At 40.5% G+C, this 25,617-nt stretch overlaps 1 protein-coding gene across 8 annotated transcripts in view; it reads left to right on the forward strand.

Moving 5' to 3' along the window:
* The first annotated feature begins 234 nt into the window (after nucleotides 1–234).
* The window catches only part of prpf4bb (pre-mRNA processing factor 4Bb), an 83,259-nt gene continuing 57,876 nt past the window's right edge, over nucleotides 235–25,617 (forward strand). For 7 of the 8 annotated variants that reach the window (XR_009507121.1, XR_009507118.1, XR_009507119.1 and 4 more), the window contains exon 1: nucleotides 235–384. Coding sequence is in view for 1 of the 8 variants with exons in the window: in XM_059945662.1 (XP_059801645.1) it covers nucleotides 284–384 (101 nt within the window). In the remaining 7 variants the exon portion in view is untranslated. Of the gene's footprint in view, nucleotides 385–11,110; nucleotides 11,324–25,617 lie in introns of those variants that run through there. The other variant, XR_009507124.1, reaches the window with a different exon arrangement.

A 25,617-nucleotide genomic window follows, 5' to 3' on the forward strand; every position in this document is an offset into this window, starting at 1 on the left:
GTAGCTCTCTTCGCTCATTCACATTGTCCGTATATTTTCTTCTTTGCCTTCCCCTTCCGCGTTTCCCAGGCATACGGCCTTGTAGTATAAGGAATTCTATTTCTCCGTTTCTGATGACATGGCCTAGGAATTTAAGTTTCCTCTCATTTAATGTTCTCGAGACAGACATAAGAGCAACAACGATCACCTCACTGAGCACGCGCAGTTTGTTAGTTGTGGTTTGGATTGTGGGATACTGGAGGACTGTTTCGAAGCCTTATGGGATAGTGGAGGATTAAAGCTGATGGTTAGAGACGGCCCCGGTGAAATGGCGGATGTTCAGAGCCAGGAGCAGGAGGCGGACTGGAGTACGAATGAACGATTAGTGGCCGCCGCGCAGGAAGAGTAAGCGAAAGCCAGATCTCTTTGTTGATAATGAGAGTCAGCGGCGAGTGAGCTCGATAGAGAATTTAAATAAATAACAGCCGCCAAACCTCGTGTGGGAGTGAGCCGCGCTGTTTGTGGTTTAAATAATAACGTGCGGCCTGGTGTAGTAGGCGGCACAGCACGCTCCCCACTACCCTCCCCCTGCTATCGGGACCGGGCTACGTGCCCTCTGTTGCCCGCAGTTGTTGTGTTGTCGGCGCCTTTGAATCTTGCTCGGCGCGTACTGATAGCGTTTGGAGCGCAAAGGATCAGAGCTAATTCTCTGTCCTTAATCTCAAGGCACCTCTATCCTATTAACTTCAGTTTTGTTGGTTATTCTTTCTCTTTTCATAGAAGCCGCCTGACCTGCTTCAGCAATTTTGGGTTTGTTTAATTATTACTACTTAATTATTACTTTCTACTTGGGTCGTTTTGCAAATCCCCCTTCATTTTGAGGTCGTGCCCGCCTCTTGTTTGTTTGCTATTTGACAGCTAACTTTTTGTTTAATTCTCAAATAAAATATCTCAGACATAAGAAATAAAACAAAATGCGGGAAATGCTCAGTGGGGCACGGTATCTGTGGACAGTAATTTTTTTCAGGTCAGTAACACTTCAATAAAGTGACCTGTTTCTTTTTCTTGCTTGACCAGTGTCCATTATGAACTAATTATAGTCTTATGACTTATAATTGGAGTAGACGTTGGCCTCTCCAAGTGTGTAGGAAAAAATGACATTGTGGACATAATGTAAGCAAAAGCAGCATTTATTTAAATTTTGTACTACTGCCTCAAGATATTCTAATAAGTTTTCAGAAATTTAAAGGTGTTGATTCAGAATTATATTTGATGGTTTAAGCACAAATGTCAAATAACCTACATTTGTGATTGTTGAAAGAGAAATCTGGAGCTCCCCAGCAGGTCGGATGGCATTTGTGGCAAAAGAGAAAGTTAATATTTTAGACCGATAGTTGAAAATGGATTGATTATTATAGTTAGCAAGCAAACAAATTAATGTGTATGAAGGCTGGGCCCCTTGGTATAATACTATTTCTGTTTTGTGTTGGATGGTGTTGCATTTGAACATCTTGGATTCTTAACCACTGACTGAGTGTATTATACTTAAGCAGGTCCATTCTCTTATACCACTTTCAACTAAACCAGTCAGTGTGGTATCTTTTTTAAAGCTGAATTTTTAAGCTTGTTATCATAGTTTTTTTAAACGTTGGAAGTTTTGAGGATCTTTCCCCATGTGACCACATTTGTATATAATGATATTTTTGTGTGTGCAGAAATAGACTGCAAATCTGACAACTCTGCTTTTATCCTGTGTATTTGAAAACTGATTCTGAATCCAAGCCTGATAGAAACAAAAATTGCAATAAGTATTTGCTTTAAAATGAGTTCTGGCACATCGAACATTGGCAGTTTTGAGAGGATGGGATTTTAATCAGGTTTACTGCTAGAATACAAAAGGCTGCGGTGGGTCAGTACAGCGAAAGCTTTGACTAGCGACCAATCACCGTTTGCAATTGATGTGCAAGAGCAAATTATAGGAAGACGGGCAAACGCAGCGGCCAATATCTGAGCAGACAGACTCAGTGGTAATAATGAGGCTTTAGCTCTTTTGAGGCTTCAGAGAAGAGGGGCTTCGGTCAGAGAAAGCAAAGGAAAGGAAAGCTCTAGATAAAATTTTTATTTCCTCCCTTTCCATCTGCTCAGCCAGATAGTAAAAAGCCCAGACAGGATTCTCCTGTTGCGGGATGTGGGAAGGCAGGGAGACCTGTGTCCCTGATGACTACAACTGCAAGAAATGCATCCAGCTGTAGCTTCTAACGATCTGCGTTATGGGATTGGAGCTGGAACTGGATGAACTTCAGATCATTTGGGAGGCTGCAGCATGATAGATAGGACATAGAGAGGCAGTTACACCCAAGGTGCAGGAAATAGGAGACTATATGACAGTCAGGAAAGGAAAAGGGTTTAAGGAGCCAGTGCAGTGTACCCCTGTGATCATCCGCTTCAACAACAGGTATCACTTTGGATACTGTTGGTGGTGGGAGGGGGGGTGGGTGATGAGGGGAGATGGTAACCTAACAGAGGAAAGTCTCTGTTATCCCTGTGACTCAGAAGGGAAGGTAAGAGAAAAGGCATTCTGTGGTGATAGGGGATTTGTTAGGGGAGTGAACAGGCAGTTCTGTGGGCTAGAATTAAATTCCCGGATGGTATGTTGTCTCCTGGGTGCCAGGGTCCAGAATATTTTAGGTCCAGTCCTCAGTATCCTTAAGTGGGATGGTGAAAGCCAGAAGTTGTGGTCCATGGAGGTACCAATGACATGGGCAGGATGAGGGATGAGGTTCTGCATAGGGAGTTCAAGGAGTTGGGTGCTAATTTAAAGGGAAAATCTTGTCTGACAAACCTGTTGGAATTATTTGAAGAAATAACAAGCAGGATAGTCAAAGGAGAATCAGTTGATGTAGGGTACTTGGATTTTCAGAAGGCCTTTGACAAGATGCCACACATGAGGCTGCTTAAGATATGAGCCCATGGTGTTACAGGGAAGATTCTAGCATGGATAAATCTGGCTGATTGGCAGGAGGCAAAGAGTGGGAAGAAGGTGAGCATTTTCTGGTTGGCTGCCAGTGACTAGTGGTGTTCCATGGGGTTGGTGTTGCGACCAATCCTTTTTATGTTATATGTCAATGATGGAATTGGTGGCTTTGTTGCAAAGTTTGCAGACAATATGAAGGTAGAAGGGCAGGTAGTTTTGAGGAAGTAGAGAGACTACAGAAGGACTTAGATTAGGAGAATGGACAAAGAAATGCCAAATGGAATACAGTGTTGGGAAGTGTATGGTCGTACACTTTGGTAGAAGAAATAAAAGGGTTGACTGTCTTTTAAATGGAGTGAAAATACAAAAACTGAGGCGCAAAGGGATTTGGGAGTCCTTTTACAGGATTCCTTAAGGTTAATTTGCAGGTTGGAAGGCAAATGCAATGTTCACATTCATTTCAAGAGGACTAGAATATAAAAGCAAAGATGTGATGTTGAGACTTTATAAAGCATTGGTAAGGCATGCCTTGGAATATTGTGTTTGGGGCCCCTTACCTCAGAAAGATGTGCTGAAACTGGAAAGGGTTCAAAGGTTCACAAAAATGTTTCCAGGATTGAATGGCTTATCATATGAAGAGTGTTTGATGGCCTGTATTCACTAGAATTTAGAAGAATAAGGAGTGACCTCATTGAAACCTATCAAATGATGAAAAGTCTTGATAGAGTGGATATGGAGAAGATGTTTCCTATGGTGTCTAAGACCAGAGGAGACAGCCATAGATGAGGAATTTATTTAGCCAGAGAGTGGTGAATCTGTGGAATTCTTTGCCATGGGCAGCTGTGGAGGCCAGTTCTTTATATTTAAGGCAGAGGTTGATAGATTCTTGATTGGCCAGGGCATGAAGGGATATCGGGAAGAGGCAGGATACTGGGGCTGAGAGGAAAAATTGGATCAGCCATGATGAAATGGTGGAGCAGACTTGATGGGCCAAATGGCCTAGTTCTGCTAATATATCTTGTGGTCTAAACTATTCATTTTTAGCTTGATTTATCCAGGCATCAGTGCATTACAGTTTTTTGTAAGGTAGACTGATTTTATGAAAAATAACAGAATTTATCATGCTTGGGCAAAGGTTTGTTGGTGTGAGAGAAACTGAATTTTACATACATTCAATGTATATTATAGCATCCAAGTTGTACATCTCCAGTATTTTCTTGAGTTCATAGAGCAGGATTTTTAGCTCAGCCATCTGTGCTGATTGAGATGCCACTGAAGCTAATATTTGTTCCTGCTTTTGGCCTAAATTCCTCTAAACTAGGCGTTCTCAGTCTTTTTTATGCCGTGGACCCTTGCTATTAATTGAGAGGTCGTGAACTCCAGTTTCCTGCTCTAAACCCTTCCAATCCATGTACCTGTCTAAATGTCTTTCAAGTGTCTTTTAAAAGTTTTAATTATACGTGCCTCTACCATCACCTCTGGCAACTTGTTCTATTTGCTTACCTTCCTCTGAGTGGAAGCAGTTTCCTTTCAGATCGGCTTTAACTCTTTCTCCTACCTCCTTAAACCTATGACCTCCCTGGGAAACAAGTCCCTGACTGTCTACCTCATCAATGCTCCTCATAATTTTATAAACCTATAATTGTCACCTCTATGCTTCCTCTGCACCAGAAGAAACAGTCCCAACCTTTCCCGTCTTTTCACTCATCCCCTTCAGTCCCAGTGACATCCTTCTGAATCTTTTCTGTAATCTCTCTAGCTTAATCACATCCTTCCTAATCAGAACTGCACTGAATACTCCCAACTACATCTACACCAATGTTTTGTAAAATGGTAATGTGATAATTAAACTTTTGTATTCAGTGCCATAGCTGAAGCAGGCAAGCATCTTTATTCACTATCTGGCCTCCCTGTGCAGCCACTTCGATGTAAATATGTATGTACTCTCACCCTATTGTCTGTTGTTCAACAACATTCCCCAAGGCCTTGCGATTCACTGTGTCTATCATGGCCTGGTTTAACTTCCCAAAATACATCACTTTTTGCTTGGTTGAGTTAAATTCCATGTGCTATACCTTTGCCCACTTTCCTAGTTAATCAGTATGTTGTTATAACCTTCCTTGCTGTTCACTAGACCACCATTACTAACTATGCTTACATTCTGATCTAAATCATTAATATATATATTACAAATAATAGGACATCCAGCACTGAACCCTGTGGCATGTAACTTGTTACAGGTCTCCAACCTGAAAAACAGCTCTCCACCTCCAAACATCAAGCCAATTCAGAATCTAATTAGCTAGCTTACCCTGGAAACTACATATCTTAACCTTCCAGACCAGCTTGTTAAGGGCCTTTCCAACATCTACTGCCCTGCTAACATGAATCCTCTTGGTCACCTCTTCACAAAGAAACTCAGATTTGTGAGAGGTTCCATATAGAAGGTGGCATCATTTATTTGCAGTTACAGTGTTTGCATTGAGACCATGTATATCTCTGGTGTTAATATTTTTCAAAAATGCATATTTGAGACATTTTAGGAAAATTGCCAACTAGTTCTGCTCCTATACCTTATGGTCATAGAGCATGATAGATTGTTGATTGATCAGGGCACGAGGGATACAGGGAGAAAGCATGAGATTAGGGCTGAGAGGAAAATTGGATCAGCCCTGATGAAATGGCAGAGCAATAGGCCAAATGGTCTAACTCTGCTCCCGTATCTTATAGTCTAATGACCAAAGAGATTGAAGTTCAGTCCTTCTTTATTCCTTCATGAGATGTAGACTTTGCAGCCTGAGCAATCATTCAGTTGCCCCTTGAGAAGGCGGTGGTGTGCTAGCTGCCTTCTCGAATCACTGTATTCCATGAAGGGTGGGTCTACCCAGCAGAGAGAGTTTTGACCCAGCATCAATAAAGGAATAACACTATATTTCCAAGTCAAGGTGGTGTGTAGTTTCCAGGTAGGTGTTGTTGTTCTTGTCCTTCTAGCTGGTAGAGGTGATGGATTTGGAAAGAATCTCAGTGAGTCACTGCCGTGCATCCCTCATGTTGCTGGTGGAGTGAGTGAATAATTGCTGATGGGACACCTATCAGACAGGATGATATGCCCTGTTGGCATCTTGAAGCTGCTTGAATATCTTAAATCATTCATCCTGATTGATCTGTACATTTTCCCGTTTAGTAACTTGAATTACTCAAGGAATGTGTGGATTTTTCTTGGTCACTCTTAAAGGAATTGTCAGGTGCCCTTTGTGAAATGTGCTTCCTATGTTGCAGCATGTTCTATTTCCACAATTGAATATGTTGGGTTAACCCCTAGTGACTCCCAACAAAGGGAGCACCCTCCCCCCAGGGGGGGGCATTTGAGTGTCCTAAGGGGATGTTGAAGATTCTTTTGGGGAGGGGGGGATTAAGTGGCTCCCTAACCTGAGGCACTGACCGTGTCAACTCACTACCATCATCGATATCCGATAGGATTTCCAATTTGTGTTAATTTTTTAAATTTAGTTTAGCCCTACTAATGATGGATAAATGCATACAGCATGATCTGTGTCTGAAGGTGATTAAGCTTTGAATTCTAATCCTGCTAAGAAACAGAAACTACCGAAAGTGTATCAAATCAATGTTATGTACCTTGAGTATGGCTTTATTCCATTCCCATCAGATAAGCGACACCCTGTGTATTTGTAATACTGCATTGTCTAATGAAGCCGTGAAACCATCAATATAGCAGCAACACTTCTGTAAAAGACACCCTGAAAAGACTTCTTATGGTATTGCTCAGTTCCAGATGATGAAGTATTTGAAAGGCATTGCACACTCGAAACATTTGCTAAAAATGACTTTGATAGTGGCCCCAGACCACTTCCAGGTGAGGCGATACTTCATCTGTGAGTCTGTTTGGGTCATATACTCTGTCCGACGCTCCTGGTGTGGCGTATATCAGTGAGACCCAATGTATTTTGGGGGACCGCTATGTTGAGCACCTACGATCTGTCCACTCAAAAAGGCGGGATCTCCTCATGGCCACCCATTTTAATTCCACTTCTCATCCCCATTCTGATATGTCTGTCCATGGCCGCCTCCACTGTTGTGATGAGGCCTCACTTAAGTTGGAGAAACTGCACCATGTATACTGCAGGCCAGGCAGCATCTATAGGAAGAAGCACTTTCGATGTTCTCTGTCCGAAACGTCGACAGTGCTTCTCCCTATAGGTGCTGCATGGCCTGCTGTGTTCCACCAGCATTTTGTGTGTGTGTTGCTTGAATTTCCAGCATCTGCAGATTTCCTCATGTTTACCATGTATACTGTTTGGGTAGCCTCCAACCTGATGGCATGAACATCAATTTCTTGAACTTTCGGTAATGCACCCCCCCCCCCCATCCCTCCCCTCTCCTTTACCATTTCCCATCCCTTTTTCCCTCTCTCACCTTGTCTCCTTGCTTTCAACCCCCCCCCCCCAATTCCCTTTTCTTCCATGGCCTTCTGTCTCTTGCCCCAGTTTACTTCCCAGCTCTTTACGACATCCCCTCCGCCTTCTGGTTTCAGCTGTCACCAGGTGCAGGTCAATGGGACTAGGCAGAAAAGTGGTTCGGCACAGCCAAGAAGGGCCAAAGGGCCTGTTTCTGTGCTGTAATGTTCTATGGTTCTAAGAGATTGTTTTGCAAAAGGTTTAAAAACAAATATAAATCTCTGGCAATCTCAAAATTGTATATTGAGGATAAAAGTATTTTGATTAGGAAAATGATTTCTTGTGCAACAGATGGAGCACCATATATGATAGGTCACCATGCTGGTTTCGTTGCATTTATTAAAAAAAAGAATTCCAGGTTCGTTTGCAATCCATTGTGTAATTCATCATCAACATCTTGCAACTAAAAAGCTCAGCCGGCAACTTTTTTCAAACGTGACTCTTGTAATATCTGCACTCAAAATTAAAACTCATCCATTAAATAGCAAAATATTTAATCTGTTATGCCAGTATAAAGATGAAGAGTTTAATCGCTTCTTCACTCTAAAGTACTTTGGCTGTCAAAAGGCTGCTGCTTAAAATGTTTCTTTGATCTTTTTGACACTGGTTGGATTTTTGCTCAAAGTCGACAAGAGCTTGGGAAACAAGATTGAACTTCTACATGGAGATGTGGCATACCTATCCAATCTGTATGACAAAATGAACATTCTAAATATGAAACCACAGGGTGAGAATTTCAATTTAATCCAGGCAAAAAGAGCAGTGTCCACTTTTATCGGAAAATTGGAAATGCATAAACAAAACATTGCAAGAAAAATATTCTCAGACTCCCTGCATGGAAACTACGGCACTCTCTTTCACAGCTGGTGATTTGTTGGAGTATTATTTATACCTGCAGTCACTGAAGAAGGATGTTCCGAAGCATTTGAACGATTTGGATAATGAACCCATTTCTTTGCAAGGTTAAAGAACAGGAAGAGAGTTTGTAAGAAATTATTGAAATTCAGAATGCTGAAGAAGCAACAATGCTATTTAAACCTGTCGGCTTTTGTGGTATGTGGCTACATTGTCATACAGTTTCCTGGTCTTTGCTCTTCATTGCCTTTCCATCCTCCTAACTTGTTGAAAGAGACTTCAGTGCAGTGAACCAGATACTCTCAAAAAACCAGAAACAAGTGAGGACTTAAGACTTCTGCTGTCACAGCTTGAACCAGATATTTCAACTCTTGCTAAAAGCCATCAAGCTCAAGAGAGACATTGATAATGAAGCTGTTGTACAGTGCTCAGGTACTGTGTAAGATAGGGTGAAAGACGGATTAAAAATTTAAAGCAGAAACTGTACATTATGGGGCGGATGCCAGAAAGTATATTGTGCTTTGGGGGTGTTGGCGAGTATGAAGGTGCTTTAAGTTTAAGGGCTTAAAAAGTTTGGGAAACACTGAATTAACCTTTTGTGTACCTGTTAATAAAGTCTTATCTCCTTTCCAGACTGAGATTTTCAACATTATTGGTAACATTGAAAATAAGTTATGTAGCTCTTCCTGGCATTTTGTCAGCGAGAACTGATTGAAGTTGTTGAAGTTTAATCTTAAAGGTGAATGGTAAAGTTTTTTTCACTACTTGTACAATTTTTTATGATGCCCTGCTATATTTAGACACATGGCTTTGACAAATGGCTGTTGCCTGCACTGCTACAGTTGTCCCAAAATGTTTTGAGACATGAACAGTATTGTAATAACTGTTTTTATGAAATTGAGTCTAATACAACTCACAGGACTAATCGGTATCCATTAGCAGCATAAATAATGTGTTCCTTCAATATGTAATATTGTATATTTATTTGTATTAAAGTTCTTCCACCATTGCGCTGGACACTCCTGTTTTATAACATCTAATTTGTTTGAACTGCTTTCCCAGATTTCCCCTGTATCTTGTTTAGTATTGTGCTCAAACATGATCACCTTGTATTATGCTTACAAATCCAGAGTATTTACTTTCTTTGCCCTGTTCTCCTCACCCTGACATCACTTCTAAAAATACTGGCCTAAACTACACTATCCATTAGCAGGCCATGTGAACCCATGTGATTTTTGATATCTAATGGATATTGCGTGTGACTCTCCAACCCATTTTGAATTTAATGTGGAAATTTGCACATCTCTTGCTCTCCTCCACACCCCCCACTTCCTTATTGCTGACCTCAGGTTGGCTGTACAGGTTTCAAACTAACCCTGTGACTCATCTTTAAGGATGACATTACGGAGTGCCTGGGGGTACATGACAAGATAGGCCTAAACCAGCCTGGTTTCCTGAAAGGAAAATCCTGCCTGACTAACCTACTGCAGTTTTTTGAGGAAATAATAAGCAGGGTAGTCAAAGGAGATGCAGTAGACACTAACATGGGTGGAGCATTGGCTGATCGGCAGAAAACAGCGTGGGAATAAAAGGATCCTGTTCTGGCTGACTGCTGGTTACCAGTGGAGTTCCACAAGGTTTGGTGTTGGACTATGGGATTAATAGATTTGTGGCTAAATTTGCCTATGATACAAAGATAGGTGGAGGAGCGGGTAATGTTGAGGAAATGGAGAGCCTGCAGAGAGACTTTGATGGTTTAGGGGAAAGAAGTGGCAAATGAAATACAATGTTGGAAATTGTATGCTCATGCACCTTGGTGGAAGAAATAAATGGGCAGATTAGATGGGGAGAGAATTCAAAATGCAGAGATGCAAAAGGGATTTGGGAGTCCTTGTGCAGGATACCCTAAAGGTTAACCCCCAGATTGAGTTGGTGGTGAAGAAGGCAAATGCAATGTTGGCATTCATTTCTAGAGGTATAGAATATAAGAGCAGGGATGTGATGTTGAAGCTCTGTAAGGCACTCATGAGACCACACTTGAAGTATTGTGTGCAGTTTTGGGCTCCTTATTTCTTTACATTATCTTTAAGGATATATTGACATTGGAGAGGGTTCAGAGAAGGTTCACGAGAATGATTCCAGGAATGAAAGGAACATATAAGGAATATAAGGAACATTGGCAGCTCTAGGGCTGTATTCCCTGGAGTTCAGGAGAATGAGGGGGGAATCTCATTGAAACGTTCTGAATGTTAAAAGGCCTGTACAGATTAGATATGGCAAAGTTATTTCCCATGGTAGGGGAGTCCAGGACAAGAGGACACGGTTTTAGGGTTGAAGGATGTCCATTTAGATCAGAGATGTGGAGAAATTACTTTAGTCAGAGGGTGATAAATCTCTGGAATTTGTTGCCACAAGCAGCTGTGGAGGCCAAGTCGTTGGGTGTATTTAAGGCAGAGATAGATGGGTTCTTGATTAGCCAGGGCATGAAAGGGTATGGGAGAAGCCAGGGGAGTGGGAATGACTGGAAGAATTGGATCAGCCCATGATTGAATGGCAGAGCAGATTCGATGGGCCAAATGACCTACTTTTGCTCTTATACCTTATGTTCTTGTCACAGACAGCCACAAACCAAAGAAAACCATGGGATCTGTTCAAAGCAAAAAACATCACCCCACCTCATATGCAAAAACAACCACTATAATCACGCAAACAACAAAAAAAAAGTGAAAAACGCAAAATATAAAACACCAAGGGTTCAGGCATGTTCAGTTCAATCTAGCGATGTATTGTTCATTATCCGCAGATTATCCCTATCAAAATCGCACAAAGTAGCAACAAAAATGGAGCGACGGATACACATCATAAAGTGAACTTCAGAGTCTAATCCTCAAACCAAGTTGATTGAACCATGTCCGAGATCCAGGACTATGACAGTATCGAGGGAGAGAGAGACTACTTGAATGCTGGGACCTTCCCCTGGAGTAGTGAGAGAGAGGGAGACAACCAATCACAGATACCTTCCAGCAGCAGTGAGCAGGAGGTTGGTAAATGCTGCTGAACACTCATTCATTTCCCACACTTGCCTCTGATTTCAACCTTCTTTGATGCTTTGATTGGCAAGAAATGGGAGTCAATCGTGAGTTCACACCCTGTCACCAGGCTTCTTGGCATCAAGGCCATATGCTACACTCAAAACATCACTGAATACCGTCGGGAACAACAAAATACCAGATTGCTCAATCAGCCTGAAAACACTACCAAAAATGTACATCACAGGCTCCAATAGTAACAACCACATTTGAACAAAAAAGACGTGAAAGAAGTAAATTGGAATTGCTGGGAAGTGGGAGCAAGCTGAAGAGATGGAGGAAAGGGCAGTTGGCTCACAAATTGAGAAAGCTTGTAGACAGTGTGAGAGGGAGGATAGGCAGGTGATGCACTCAGACTGATAGTTTGAGATGCGTCTATTTTAATGCAAGGAGTATCGTGAACAAAGCAGATGAGCTTAGAGCGTGGAACAGTACCTGGACCTATAATGTTCTGGCCGTTACAGAGACTTGGTTGGCTCAGGCAGGAATGTCTTCTCAGAGGGCTAGGCTTTAGATGTTTCAGAAAGGACAGGGAGGGAGGCAAAAGAGATGGGAGCGTGGCACTGCTGATCAAAGATAGTGTCACGGCTGTGGTTAAGGAGGAAGTCCTGGAGGGATTGTCTCCTGAGTCACTGTGTGAAAGTTAGGAACAGGAAGGGGTCAATAACTCTATTGGGTGTTTTTTTAATATGTATAGATCACCCAATAGTAACAGAGACATCGAGGAGCTGATTCTGGAAAGATGCAATAATAATAGGATTGTTGTGGGACATTTTAATTTCCCCAATATTGATTGGCATCTGCCTAGAGCAAAGGGTTTAGATGGGGTGGAGTTTGTTAGGTGTGTTCAGGAAGGTTTCTTGACACAATATGTGGATAAGCATACAAGAGGAGAGGCTGTACTTGATCTGGTATTGGGAAATGAACCTGGTCAGGTGTCAGATCTCTCAGTGGGAGAGCATTTTGGAGAAAGTGATCATAATTCTATCTCCTTTACCATTGCTTTGGAGACAGATAGGAACAGACAAGTTAGGAAAGTGTTTAATTGGAGTAAGGCAGCAACTTGGAAACATCATTTGGGAACAGATGTTCTCAGGGAAATGTACAGCAGAAATGTGGCAGATGTTCAGGAGATATTTGCATGAAGTTCTGCTAGGTGCTTTCCAATGAGACAGGGTACAGATGGTAGAGTACAGGAACTGTGGTGTGCAAAGGCTGTTGAAAATCTAGTCAAGAAAAGAAAAGCTTATGAAAGGTTCAAAAATCTAGGTAATGATAGAGATCTAGAGGATTATAAGGCTAGCATGAAAGAGCTTAAGGATAAAATTAGGAGAGCCAGAAGGGGCCATGAAAAGGCCTTGGCGAGCAGGAGTAAGGAAAATCCCAAGGCAATCTACAAGTATGTAAAGAGAAAGAGGATAAGATGTGAGAGAATAGGACCAATCAAGTGTGACAGTGGAAAGGTATGTATGGAACCGGAGGAGATAGCTGAGGTATTTAATGAATACTTTGCTTCAGTATTCACTGTGGAAAAGGATTTTGGCAATTGTAGGGATGACTTACAGCGGATTGAAAAACGTGAGCATGTAGATATTAAGAAAGAGGATGTGCTGGAGCTTTTGGAAAGCATCAAGTTGGATCAGCCTCTGGGATTGAATGAGATGTACCCCAGGCTACTGTGGGAGGCAAGGGAAGAGATTGCTGAGTCTCTGGTGATGATCTTTACAACCTCAATGGGAACAGGGGAGGTTCCAGAAGATTGGAGGGCTGCAGATGTTGTTGCCTTAGTAGAGGTAGCCCAGGAATTACAGACCATTGAGTCTTACTACAATGATTGGTAAGCTGATGGAGAAGATCCTGAGAGGTGGAATTTATGAATATTTGGAGAGGCATAATAGGATTGGGAATAGTCGGTATTGCTTTGTCAAAAGCAGGTTGTGCCTTATGAGCTTGATTGAATTTTTTGAGGATGTGACAATACATTGATGAAGGTAGAGCAGTAGTTGTAGTGTATATGAATTTTAGCAAGTTCATTTGATAAGGTACCCCATGAAAGGCTTATTGAGAAAGTAAGGAGGCATGGGATCCATAGAATATAGAATAGTACAGCACAGTGCAGGCCCTTTGTGCCAACCCTTAAACCCTGCCGCCCATATATCCCCCCACCTTAAATTCCTCCATATACCTGTCTAGTAATCTCTTAAATTTCACTAGTGTATCTGCCTCCACCACTGACTCAGGCAGTGCATTTCACGCACCAACCACTCTTTGAGTAAAAAACCTTCCTCTAATATCCCCTTTGAACTTCCCACCCCTTACCTTAAAGCCATGTCCTCTTGTATTGAGCAGTGGTGCCCTGGGGAAGAGGCACTGGCTGTCCACTCTATCTATTCTTCTTAATATTTTGTATACCTCTATCATGTCTCCTCTCATCCTCCTCCTCTCCAAAGAGTAAATCCCTGGCTCCCATATCTAAGAGGACCATGCTTTGTGGATCCAGAACTGGCTTGCCCACAGAAGGCAGAGTGGTTGTAGGTGGGTCATATTCTGCATGGAGGTTGGTGAACACTGGTGTGCCTCAGGGATCTGTTCTGGGACCCCTTTGTGATTTTTATAAATGACCTGGATGAGGAAGTGGAGGGATGGGTTAGTAAATTTGCTAATGCAAAAGGTTGGGGGTGTTGTGGATAGAGTGGAGGGCTATCAGAGGTTACAGTGGGACATTCATAGGATGCAAAACTGGGCTGAGAAGTGGCAGATGGAGTTCAACCCAGATAAGTGTGAGGTGGTTCATTTTGGTAGGTCAAATATGATGGCTGAATATAGTGTTAATGTTAAGACTTTTGGCAGCGTGGAGGATCAGAAGGATCTTGCGGTCCAAGTCCATAGGACACTCAAAGCTGCTGTGCAGGTTGACTGTGTGGTTAAGAAGGCTTATGGTGCATTGGCTTTCATCAACCGTGGGATTGAGTTCAAGAGCCAAGAGGGAATGTTACAATTAATGTTACCCCACTTGGAGTACTGTGCCCAGTTCTGGTCGCCTTATTACAGGAAGGATGTGGAAACCATAGAAAGGGTGCAGAGGAGATTTATAAGGATGTGGCCTGGATTGGGGAGCATGCCTTTTGAGAATAGATTGAGTGAACTTGTCCTTTTCTCTTTGGAGCGACAGAGGATAAGATGTGACCTGATCAAGGTGTATAAGTTGATGAGAGGCATTGATCATGTGGATAATCAGAGTCACTTTCCCAGGGCTGAAATGGCTAGCGCGAGAGGGCACAGTGGTGCTTAGTACAGAGGAGATGTCAGGGGTAAGTTTTTTTTTAAATGCAGAGAACGGTGAGTGCATGGAATGGGCTGTCGGCGACTGTAGTGGAGGCGGTGCAATGGAGTCTTTTAAGCGACTTTTGGATAGGTACATGGAGCTTAGAGAACTAGAGAGCTATGGGTAACCCTAGGTAATTTCTAAAGTATGTACATGTTCGTCACAGCATTGTGGGTTGAAAGGCCTGTATTGTGTTGTAGGTTTTCTATGTTTCTAAGTAGTTTTGTGAACTGTCTGAAGGAAGTTGCCCTTGGTTGCAATGTTCGCTGGTGACATTTTCTTCCAGTAGTTGGTTTTATCACTTTGGCATAAATTTTAATTAATTTACAAGTGCTAAATAAAAGGCATTTATTTCATGTGTGTTTTGTCTATGCTCAAGCTAATAAGAGCTTTTGGGTAGTCAAATTCAATCTTGTAAAATGTTTCTGAAGAAACTTTTTTTTGTATTGTGTTACTGGCAATAGTAATGCAGTATTACTGAACAAAAGTTATGCCATGGAACTGAAACTTATAAGTTTCTTTTCCTGAATGGAAAGTGGGGCAAAAAGTAAACTGCAGGAAGAACTTGGCATCTATGGAAACAAAGGAATGATAGATATTTTGGGTTAAGACCCTGCATCACAACCAAGCACGGAGGGAAGATAAACAGTACAAAAAAGTGAGGAAGAGGGATGAGACAGGCTAATAGGTGGGGGAGGGTAGATTCATGTGCTTAATGGACAGATATTGGGCAAATGGAACCAGAGGGGGCTCTGAGGAGGAAAGGTGAATCAAGAGAAGAGAAACCAAAGTAGATGGGCATGTAAGTGATGGACTGACCTGAATTGTTGACCATCCTTTTGCCTCTGCAGTTAATTAACTTTTTCCACTGCAGATTTTAGCATCTGAGGTTTCTTGTGTTTCCAGTGAATGCAAAGTGCAACGAATGCAAGCTTGTTTTTCAAAGCAGTGAATAATATCACAATCTTTTTCTTTGTAGAGGTTATTTGAAATGGTTATTACTTGTTGCTGTAAGATTACTTTCAGAAGATGAATTGGGAACAGAAATAGGATTTTCATTAATCAGTATGAAAAATTTTGCAAGGCATGCATTCATTTCCTTATACAAGTTATTTCCATAAAGTAATTTCTAATAATAAAAAAATACAAGTATCTCCCATATGTTTCCTGGAATAAAGACCAATATTCCCTTTGCTTAATTGCCTGCTTGGATGTTAATTCTTAATCATTTGTCTGCAAGGATACTAGCAATTGTATTTGTCAACAGCAATACCTTACAACCTCTTGTCATTTGTTAAAAATCTCCTCCTTTCCATCAAAGTGGATAACCTCACAGTTTTCTATATTCTATTCCATCTGCTATTTCCTAGCCCATTCACTTCACCTGTCGATATCCTTAAAGCCTCCCTACATTGGTCTCTCAGTCCATATGGCTCATTTAATGTGTTTATTGGCACTGCTATAAGCCCTTTCTGTTGATCTGGCTTTGGATTAAAAGGAAAGTCAACAACTGGGCTGCAAGATGAAGACAGGAGGGTATGGAACTGAGCAGGGTGTATCTGGGACGCCAGGTAGCACCGTTGAGCCCTCTGGAGATGTCATGGGCTTATCAACGAAATGTCAAAGAAGGAGGGTGCCCACCTGATGACCCCGATGAAGTAGCTACCCTCCTCGTCACCACTCCAAGCCTACTGCCAACATCGAAAGTGCCGACTTTATCATTGGGATTGAAACATCAAGTCCTAGTAGCTCTACTGGTGCTATCTATCTTAATTACTGTTGCTGGAGCTCTTTTCCTGTTTTATTCCCTTAAGGATATTTATTACTTTAAAATTATTTCAATGTTATCATCGCTTATTTAATGTGAGCTTTTAATTGGTTTCCCAAACTGCCATAGTCCAATGCTCAGTTTATATCTTCATAGCTTTTTGTTGAACTAATTTTCATATAAAATTCATTTCATATAATTATTGTTTCAAATGGCCCCAAATCCATTCTCATGTAATACCTGTTGTCCTGTCTCTTATTTTCAATGGTGTCTCGTTAATGAAGAGGGAAAAGTAAGAGCATTCTCAAACTTTGAGATGCGGAACCTAGTAGTTGCTGGAAAGCTGAAATGAGTCTGTTGGAAAGGCCCAACAAATCCAGCAGCATCTATGGAGGAAAAATGAATTAAGTTGATTGACTTTGCATCAGTAGTAGTAGCCTTGATACAAATAGCAAAGGGCAATTATTTGAAATTGCTGGGTTCGGTTTTGGGACCCTAAGGGCTGCAATATGCCTAGATGCAAGATGTTCTTCAAGCCTATATTGGGCTTTGTTAGAATTGTTTGAGAGGTTAGTGTGCAAGTGGGATGGAGAAGTAAAGTGATAGGCTCCTGCTTACCCTTATTTCCAGCAACCTATGTACTCTGCCTAATGTCACCAAGCATGTTTTCCCCCTCTGTAATTGCTTTCATTCACAAGTTAACTAGAAGGAACAAAGCATTTTTTCTTCCAGTTGGACAACCATAGTCTCCACCCTACCATGGGCATTTCATTTGTTCTCTTAATCTCTTTCTCATTGCAACTTAGAATGGATGGCACAGCTACCAGAACTACTGACTCACAGCCCCAGTCATCTATGTTCAATCCTGACCCTGGAAATTAACTGTGCAGAGTTTTGCATGGTATCCCTGTAACTGGTGGGTTGTCTCCAGATGTGCAAATTTTCTCCCACGACCCAAATATGGACTAGTTGTACAGTGGCCAATTAACCTAACACTGTAACTTGACTTTGGTGTTAGTATCTGAGAAGTTGGTAAGAGTGTGGGGAGGATAAAATGGGACTAGTGCAGGATTGGTGGATGACAGTCAGTACAGACTCAGTGGGCCAAAGGTTTCCACTAAACAATTTTTTTTTGTTATCAGTCACCCTGGTAGACCATATCATTCGTGAATCATTATTAATGATTTTTTTTAATCAATTATGAAGCAGATTATTAACAATTTAAATTCTGTAGCTTTTGTTGCTAGGATTTGAATTGCTAACCTAAACCTGTTGATTACTAGTTTCATAACTACTATGCTACCATCATCCCCATGTTGTGTTCCATAGACTTCAACCTTGACACTCTAGATATATATTAGTGCATTCTGTTCATCCCTTTAATATATTAGTCTCTCATTGAGGAAGCATCAACCATTGACCATCTACAGGCTGCCCCAGCTAATGATCTGGTTCTGTTTTTACAAATGTCCATAAGTTGAAAATACATAAAATTCACTCTTATGGTAAGCATATCTCCCCAATTTTAGCATCAAAGACTGATGTTAAAAAATAACAATTATAAAAAGTGGAGGAAGGTGAAATTAATTTTGCTGTTCATAGGAATGAATGGTTTACTTCTGAATTTAATAATTGTGTGTAGAGGTGTCTATAAGTTGGGCACTTCTAACACAGGAACAACCAGTACTTAAACTAATTTTTCACGAGTCTCATTCTATTCTTCCCCATATCCCCATTAATTTCTCCCAGGTGGGGCAAGTTACAGTGGCCAATTCACCTACCAGCCCACATTAATTTGGGATGTGGGAGAAAAACCCACATGGTCACAGGAAGAATGTACAAGTTCCACATAGTTAGTGTCCTGAGGTCGGGACTTTATCCAAGTCGCTAAAAACTACAATGCCACTGTTCCACCCAGTATCTTTCCATGTGATCTGGACATCAGAAATATTTGTTACTAGGTACTTGGTAGTTGCTTAGCTTTGCTACTGTTTGTATGAACTTTTACTTTGATTGTGTTTGCGGTAGTAGAGGAGCACCGTTCCTGTGTTCAAGGTACTTCAAGTATAGGGCTCAAATGAGAAGAGAAACTAACATTCACAAACAAAGTTCTTCAGGTGCAGAGAATCTAATTAAAACCTGATGCTGCTGCAGGTCAGGCAGAATCTGAAGAGAGAAACAAAAGAAACAGAGTTAATGTGTATGATAAGATTAATGACCTTGTGTTGCCTTTATGGCATTTGTTTAGTTTATAATATTTTCACTTTAGTAATTCATTTGTTAGCATTTTTTAGTTAAAGTTAGGATTGTTTAAAGTAAATTCATTGTCTGTGATATATTGCGGCATGCGATGACATCACACCCGGTTTCGCCGCATCTTGTGGGAAAATACTGGTTTGGAGAAGCGGGAAGGAGGGGGCTCACATGTGCAGGATCAGCTCAAGAGAAGTTTTCTTTCTACGCACTAGAAACATCAGTGAAGCAACGCATAAGTTCATGAGATAATCGATGTGTTGAATTAAAAATGTTAACGCTGATTCTGTTAAAGGTAATGACAGTTGATAAGGTTTATGTTTTCGTTAGTTAAAGAGTTGCGGATAGTTTGTGTTGAAGTGTATTTAAAGCAGTCAATGGCGTAGGTAGATTCTGACTATGTTGCATTTTAATGTAATGTAGTTGTAGTTTTACTTTTGCAAGTATTTACGATGTAAATGTGATATCAAGAAGGAAACGAATACTGTATACATTTTGTATTGTTTTATCAACAGTTTTCACCATACGTTTATGTGGAAGAGTGAACAGTAAACGGTTAATCTTACTGTGATCCTGTTTTCATTGACTACGGTTTACCTCAGTGTTTAGTTCAGAGTTCTCTTACACCTGAGCGAGAACTCTACAGACCTATTAACTGTTTTTCTCTTCATAGATGCTGCTAATGCACTGAGTACAATAATAGCATTTTCTGCTGTTTAAAAAAGCATTATGGTTGGAGATCATGGTTTTTAGAGTTTTGCTCCAGGAAATTATAATAATGCAAATAAAATTGTATTAACTTCATTCGTTGTGAAGAACATTTCCTTTTAAAAGTGCAAATTCAGCCACTTGTAGCAGGTCTTTTGGACATAATGATTATGTAAAGTAAATGGCTTGTATAATTTAAAAAAAAATTGACAAGAATTAAACTATTGCCCAACAGAGATGCCTTCTGAGATCGTGTGAATACAGATCATTTCCCAAAGGTAAAAATAATGTAACAATAAAAGAATGATTTGCTAAGACTGCATTTCTGAGTTGACTTATTCACACATTAATTTTGAAGTATATCTAATAGATACAAACTGCCTTCTGATCAGTTCATGCTAGAAATAACTGAGATGTTGATAGCAATTATTATGCAATCCATATTAAAATTTGCTTGCTGTTACTTTAAAATTTAAATGTGTACTTTTTAATGTAGTACTACAGATTTAAACCTGTTGAAATATAATTATGTCAGTGAGATCTTAAAGTATAATTTGTAGAAAGCATCAGAGCAGGCTAAGAACACACACAAAATGCTGGTGGAACACAGCAGGCCAGGCAGCATCTATAAAGAGAAGCACTGTCGACGTTTCGGGCCGAGACCCTTCATCAGGCTAAGAGAGCAGTTTGCTTTCTTGCGTGATAAATCTAACGTTTTGTGAGTGGATTCATTTACAACTTAGCTCCATTTGTTTTTATTGCCTAATTGTTAATGCAGTTGAAGCTGATTTTTGCATTTTGCAGGTTTGACTGAGGTATAGATGTGTAGATTTGTTTAGTATTCCAAAATGATGCATTGAGTCATGATCAAACACGAGGAAATCTGCAGATGCTGGAAATTCAAACAACACCCACAAAATGCTGGTGGAACACAGCAGGCCAGGCAGCACCTATAGGGAGAAGCACTGTCGATGTTTCGGGCCGAGACCCTGATCCAGCATTTTGTGTGTGTTCATTGAGTCATGATGTTCAGTTGTTAGAAAACATTATTTTTAGGCATTATGGGCATAAGAAAGAAGGCCCAGCTTGCCACTATCTAAAAGAATTATCAGAAATTCTGTTGCTGAAGTACTAATAGGTCATTTCCAGTGATGCCATACAACAGTTCAAGGACAATCCTAGTCTTGACATTACCATTTTCTCATAACTCAGACTCTGGAAAATGCATTGCAGGTAGACGAAGTAAAAGGGCATGCAAAGGTAGATTAGAACATCAAGAACTCATCAAATGAATGAGAACCTACTAACAGTTGGGGTAGAAACTCCTTGAATCTGGTGGTTATTGCTTAAAGCTTTTATACCTATTGCCTGATGGGATAGAGGAGAAGAGCGAATGACTTGGTGGGAGGAGTCCTCCCACTTTATATTCACAAGTATATTGAATTGCCTTTTAAAATTGCGTAATTGGATATGCTTTTACCATCATTTGAGGCAGTGTTGTGGAGTACAGCAATTTTCAAAAATTTTCCTTGGCTAGTATCTAGAACTATGTAAAGTAATTAAAATCAATATGATCTTGGAATCTGCTGGTGGAAATTGTTTCCACTTATACTGTCAGCAATTCTATAACTTTTTAGAGCTACTTATAAAACTCCCCAATGCTGCCGCTATTCTAGAGTGAATAATCCCAGATCTTCTGTTCTCCATTAGGCAAATAGCATCAGAAATAGCATTCATAGATTTCTGTTAAGTTCCTAGTTCATTTTCATACTTTGGCATCCTGCCTAAAATGTGCTGTTATAAAATGAACTTGGTATTCTGGTCAGGGTGCAGACCAATGATTTATGCAGGTTATACATTACTTCCTTGTGTTTGTGCTCTGTGTCCTATACCATATGCTTTAACAGCTTTATAAGCTTATCATGTAGCATTCAAAGACTTTTCACACTGTTTTCATGTTACTTCTGCTTTGGTTCCTATTTTCCATCCTTTATAAATGTAAACAGCAGTCAAAAGTTCTCTGTCCAAGTCACCTTTAATCTTGTCTCATTGACTTGTCATTCTTTGGCTCAAATTGTTGAAATCATATGGCTTAATATCAGAATGTATACAGTATAAAGCTGAAATTCTTGTTCTTCACAGAAATCCACGAACCAAAAAAACCCATAGAATGAATGATAGAAACATAAGAAACTGGAGCCGCCACTGCCGCAGCCTCCTCCCCCGCCCCCCCCCCCCCCCCCCCCAAGAGATCTTGATCCAAAGTAACTCAACACTTCAGTATCTCAAACAGGCTCTCTTTCCATTGCGGGAGAGAGTTACTCCTGCAATAACAGGAGGAGTGAGCAGCCACGTCACTTCTACAACCACCCCCACTCTCCCCACCAACTCCAGGACTGACAGCCTCACTCACCATCAAGAGGGGCCTCCTTCCGACAGCAGCACACACCGCCTGCTGTCTCCTATGATGCTTCAGTCAGCGAGGAACTATGGGGCTCCTCCCTGAAGGTGCATGCCTTCCAGGCAGATTCTGGAGATCAGGATCAGATTTAATATAACCGGCATATGTTGTGAAAATTGTTAATTTTGCAGCAGCAGTATGACGCAATACATGATAAATATGGGGGGAAATCTCAATTACAGTAAGCATATATTTGTATATTCAGTAGTTAAAATAGGTAGTGCAAGAACAGAAATAACTATGTTTCTAAATGGATTCAATGTCCATTTTGAAACTGGATGGTAGAGACCATAAGATATGGGAACAGAAGTAGGCCATTCAGCCCATCAAGTCTCCTCTGCCATTCAATCATGGGCTAATCCAATTCTTCAAGTCACCCCTACTCCCCTGCCTTCTCCCCATACCCTTTGATTCCCTGGCTAATCAAGAATCTATCTGTCTTTCCTTAAATGCACCCAGTGACTTGGCCTACACAGCTGCTCGTGGCAACAAATTCCACAGATTTACCATCTTCTGACTAAAGTAATTTCTCTGCACCTCAGTTCTAAATGGATGTCCTTCAATCCTGAAATAGTGCCTTCTTGTCCTAGACACCCCTACCATGGGAGATAACTTTGCCATATCTAATCTTTTCAGGTCTTTTAATGCTCGGAACGTTTCTATAAGATCCCCCCCCCACCACCCCAGTTCTGAACTCTAGGGTATACAGCGCACGAACTGTCAGACGTTCCTCATACAGTAACCCTTTCATTCCTGGAATCATTCTTGTGAATCTACTCTGAACCCTCTCCAATGTCAGTATATCCTTTCTAAAATAAGGAACCCAAAACTTCACACAATACTCCCAAGTGTGGTCTCGTGAGTGCCTTAGAGAGGAGAAGATGTTCCTGAATCACTGACTGTGTGCCTTCAGCCCTCTGGACTTCCTTTCTAACAGTAACAGTGAGAAGAGCACATGTCCTGGGTGATGGGAGTCCTTAATTATGGACACTGCATTCCTGAGGCACTATGGCAATACTCTTTGAAGATGTATACTACAGAGGCTAGTACCCATGATGGAGCTGAATAGTTGTACTACTAGCAAAGCACCAGGTCGTACAGCCAGTCTGAAAACCCTCCACTTGTGAAGAACCATAGTTTGAACTGTAGATCATGAACTCTGATGGAACCCCAACCACCTTGAAAAGGCATGAGAAGAGGAATAAGCTGTTCTGTGGTCGAACTGGAAGTGGGCACCTGGGTCTCTCTTTTAAAAAAAAGACTGCTGGCTCATTCACTTAAAGCGCGTGTTACTATGACTCAATTTAAAAAAAAATCCACCATGACATCCCCCTTCCTGTCTCTATTTTAGCCTTGACACTCTCAAAGTTAGCTCTTATTTTGGTCTATTTGTGTATCCCTAACTTCATTTGCTCCCCCATTGGTTGCATTGTTTACAGCTACCAATGTGCTACACTGGTTTTGCCTCCTGTAGTCATCAATTTAACTGAGATGTGCGCAACACATTTTAAGTTAAGTATTTTAGGAGGTTCAAAAAGGGGAAAGCTTACATAGTAAGTGAGTGAGCCTTGGGATGTGCTGTGAAACCAAGAAATCTAGGAATAAAAGTACATAGCTTCCAAAAAGTGGCACCACAGTTGGACAAAGTTATGAAGAAAGTGTATGGCAAGGGTGCTGAACACTTTTTGAGAGAATGTGCCCAAATTGACAATAATCTGCAAAATTCTCTTGTGTGCCATGATATCTTGTTAATATCATTGCTCAATGAATTACTAACAATATTTATGGACTTTAAGGAAAAATAATGAATCCTGTTGCTAATTTACATGTATTCATTATTTTACTGTTAATAAAAGTATAATGGATACAGTTTGAAATTAAGCATTTTAAAACCTGTTCAAAAATTTAATAATCTTTAAAAAAAACATTGAAAATTGCATTTCTAAAGAAAATTGTTATTGGCCCTCTCACTTAAGAATTGTGAACATGAAACTATAAGCTTTGGTGGATATTCATAAAAGATTAAGGAAGGAAAAGTATACACTTTTAGTGTGTCTTTTGTTGTTGGCACTAATGACAAGAAATATTTTGTATCTAGCTTGTATTTGGCTGTTTTGAAGACTAATGCATGTAATACTAGCTTCATCAGTCAGTCTACTCCTTTAATTACTCTTAACTAAGTACATCACTTAAAACAGTGACTCATATGAATGTTGGTGGTAAAAGGCTATTAATATTGCCATTACAAAATCTTTCAGATAGTTGTTTCAGGAATGTAATTCCAGAATTTCAAAATTTTATCTGGATTTCTTTTGGTTTGATCCAGTCACTCACTTGATCTCTTTCAATATTTTCTAGTTCATCTTTTAAGTAGACAAATTTTTGCCTCCACATTGAACCCCACTGTAAATCTGTCAATTGTATTTCAAAATTATACAAATTAATCCACTGCAACATTTCTGAATTCAGTTTGTCTAATGTTACTTTCTGCACGGTTTATGAACTCTGTGGTGTCTTCAAATGATGAACTTGGTGAATCTAAAATAAAATTGTTTAGTAGTATTGGATCTGACTTTAATTCTTAGACTGAACTGTTTAATTGTTATTCTCTTTGCAGTTCAGAGTAAATTTTATTATCAGAGTACATGTATGTCACCACATACATTCCTGAGATTTATTTTTCTGTAGGCATACTCATCAAATTTATAGAATAGTAACTATAAAAGGATCAATGAAAGATCAACCAGAGTGCAGAAAACAACAAACGGCAAGGATATGAGATAATGAGAGTCCTTAAAGTGAATCATTGGTTGTAGGAACATTTCAATGATGGGGCAAATGAGTGTAGTTTATCCCCTTTTATTCAAGAGCCTTGTGCTTGAGGGATAGTAACTGTAATTGAACTTTGTGTTGCGCACCTTCCACCTGATGGCAGCAGCGAGAAAAGAGCATGGTCTGATGATGGATGCTGCTTTTTTACAGCATGTTTCATATAAATGTGCTCAGTGGTTGGGAAGGTTTTACCCATAAGACCATAAGATATAGGAGCAAAAGTAGGCCAATTGGCCTATCAAATCTGCTCCATCATTCAATGATGGGCTGATTCAATTCTTCCAATCATCCCCCTTCCCTGCCTTCTCCCCATACCTTTTGATGCCCCGGCTAATCAAGAATCAATTTATCTCTGCCTTAAATGCACCCAATAACTAAGCCTCCACAGCCACTCGTGGCAACAAATTCCACAGATTTACCACCCTCTGACTAATTTCTCCGCATCTCTGTTCTAAATGGACACCCTTCAATACCCATAATGTACTGGGCCAAATCCACTACCTTTTTATAGGACTTTCCACTCAAAGGAAGAGTGTTCTCGCCTGCCAGGCTATAATGCAGCCAGTCAGCATGCTTTCCACCACACATCTATAGAAGTTTGCCAAGGTTTTTGATGACTTGCATTCCTATTATACACATCCAATGCCAGAGAGCAGGTCAGTTGATGTACTGTTAAATTCTTAAAAGCTGATCATTGTAACCCTCATCAGGAAGCATTTGCCACGCTCCCAAACATTTGCTAGGTTATTTGAAATGTCACTATAATATTTTCTTAAAAAATTAATTTAAAGTGTATTGAATTATTAATGATATTCAATAGTTAGAAAAAGTGCTAGTCTGAAACTAGGATGTTCCTTACCTTTGTAACTGCCTTTTCTAACAAAGGAAGATTAGTGAT

The sequence above is a fragment of the Hypanus sabinus genome, chromosome 20, assembly GCF_030144855.1.
Source record: "Hypanus sabinus isolate sHypSab1 chromosome 20, sHypSab1.hap1, whole genome shotgun sequence".
NCBI classification, from domain to species: domain Eukaryota; kingdom Metazoa; phylum Chordata; class Chondrichthyes; order Myliobatiformes; family Dasyatidae; genus Hypanus; species Hypanus sabinus.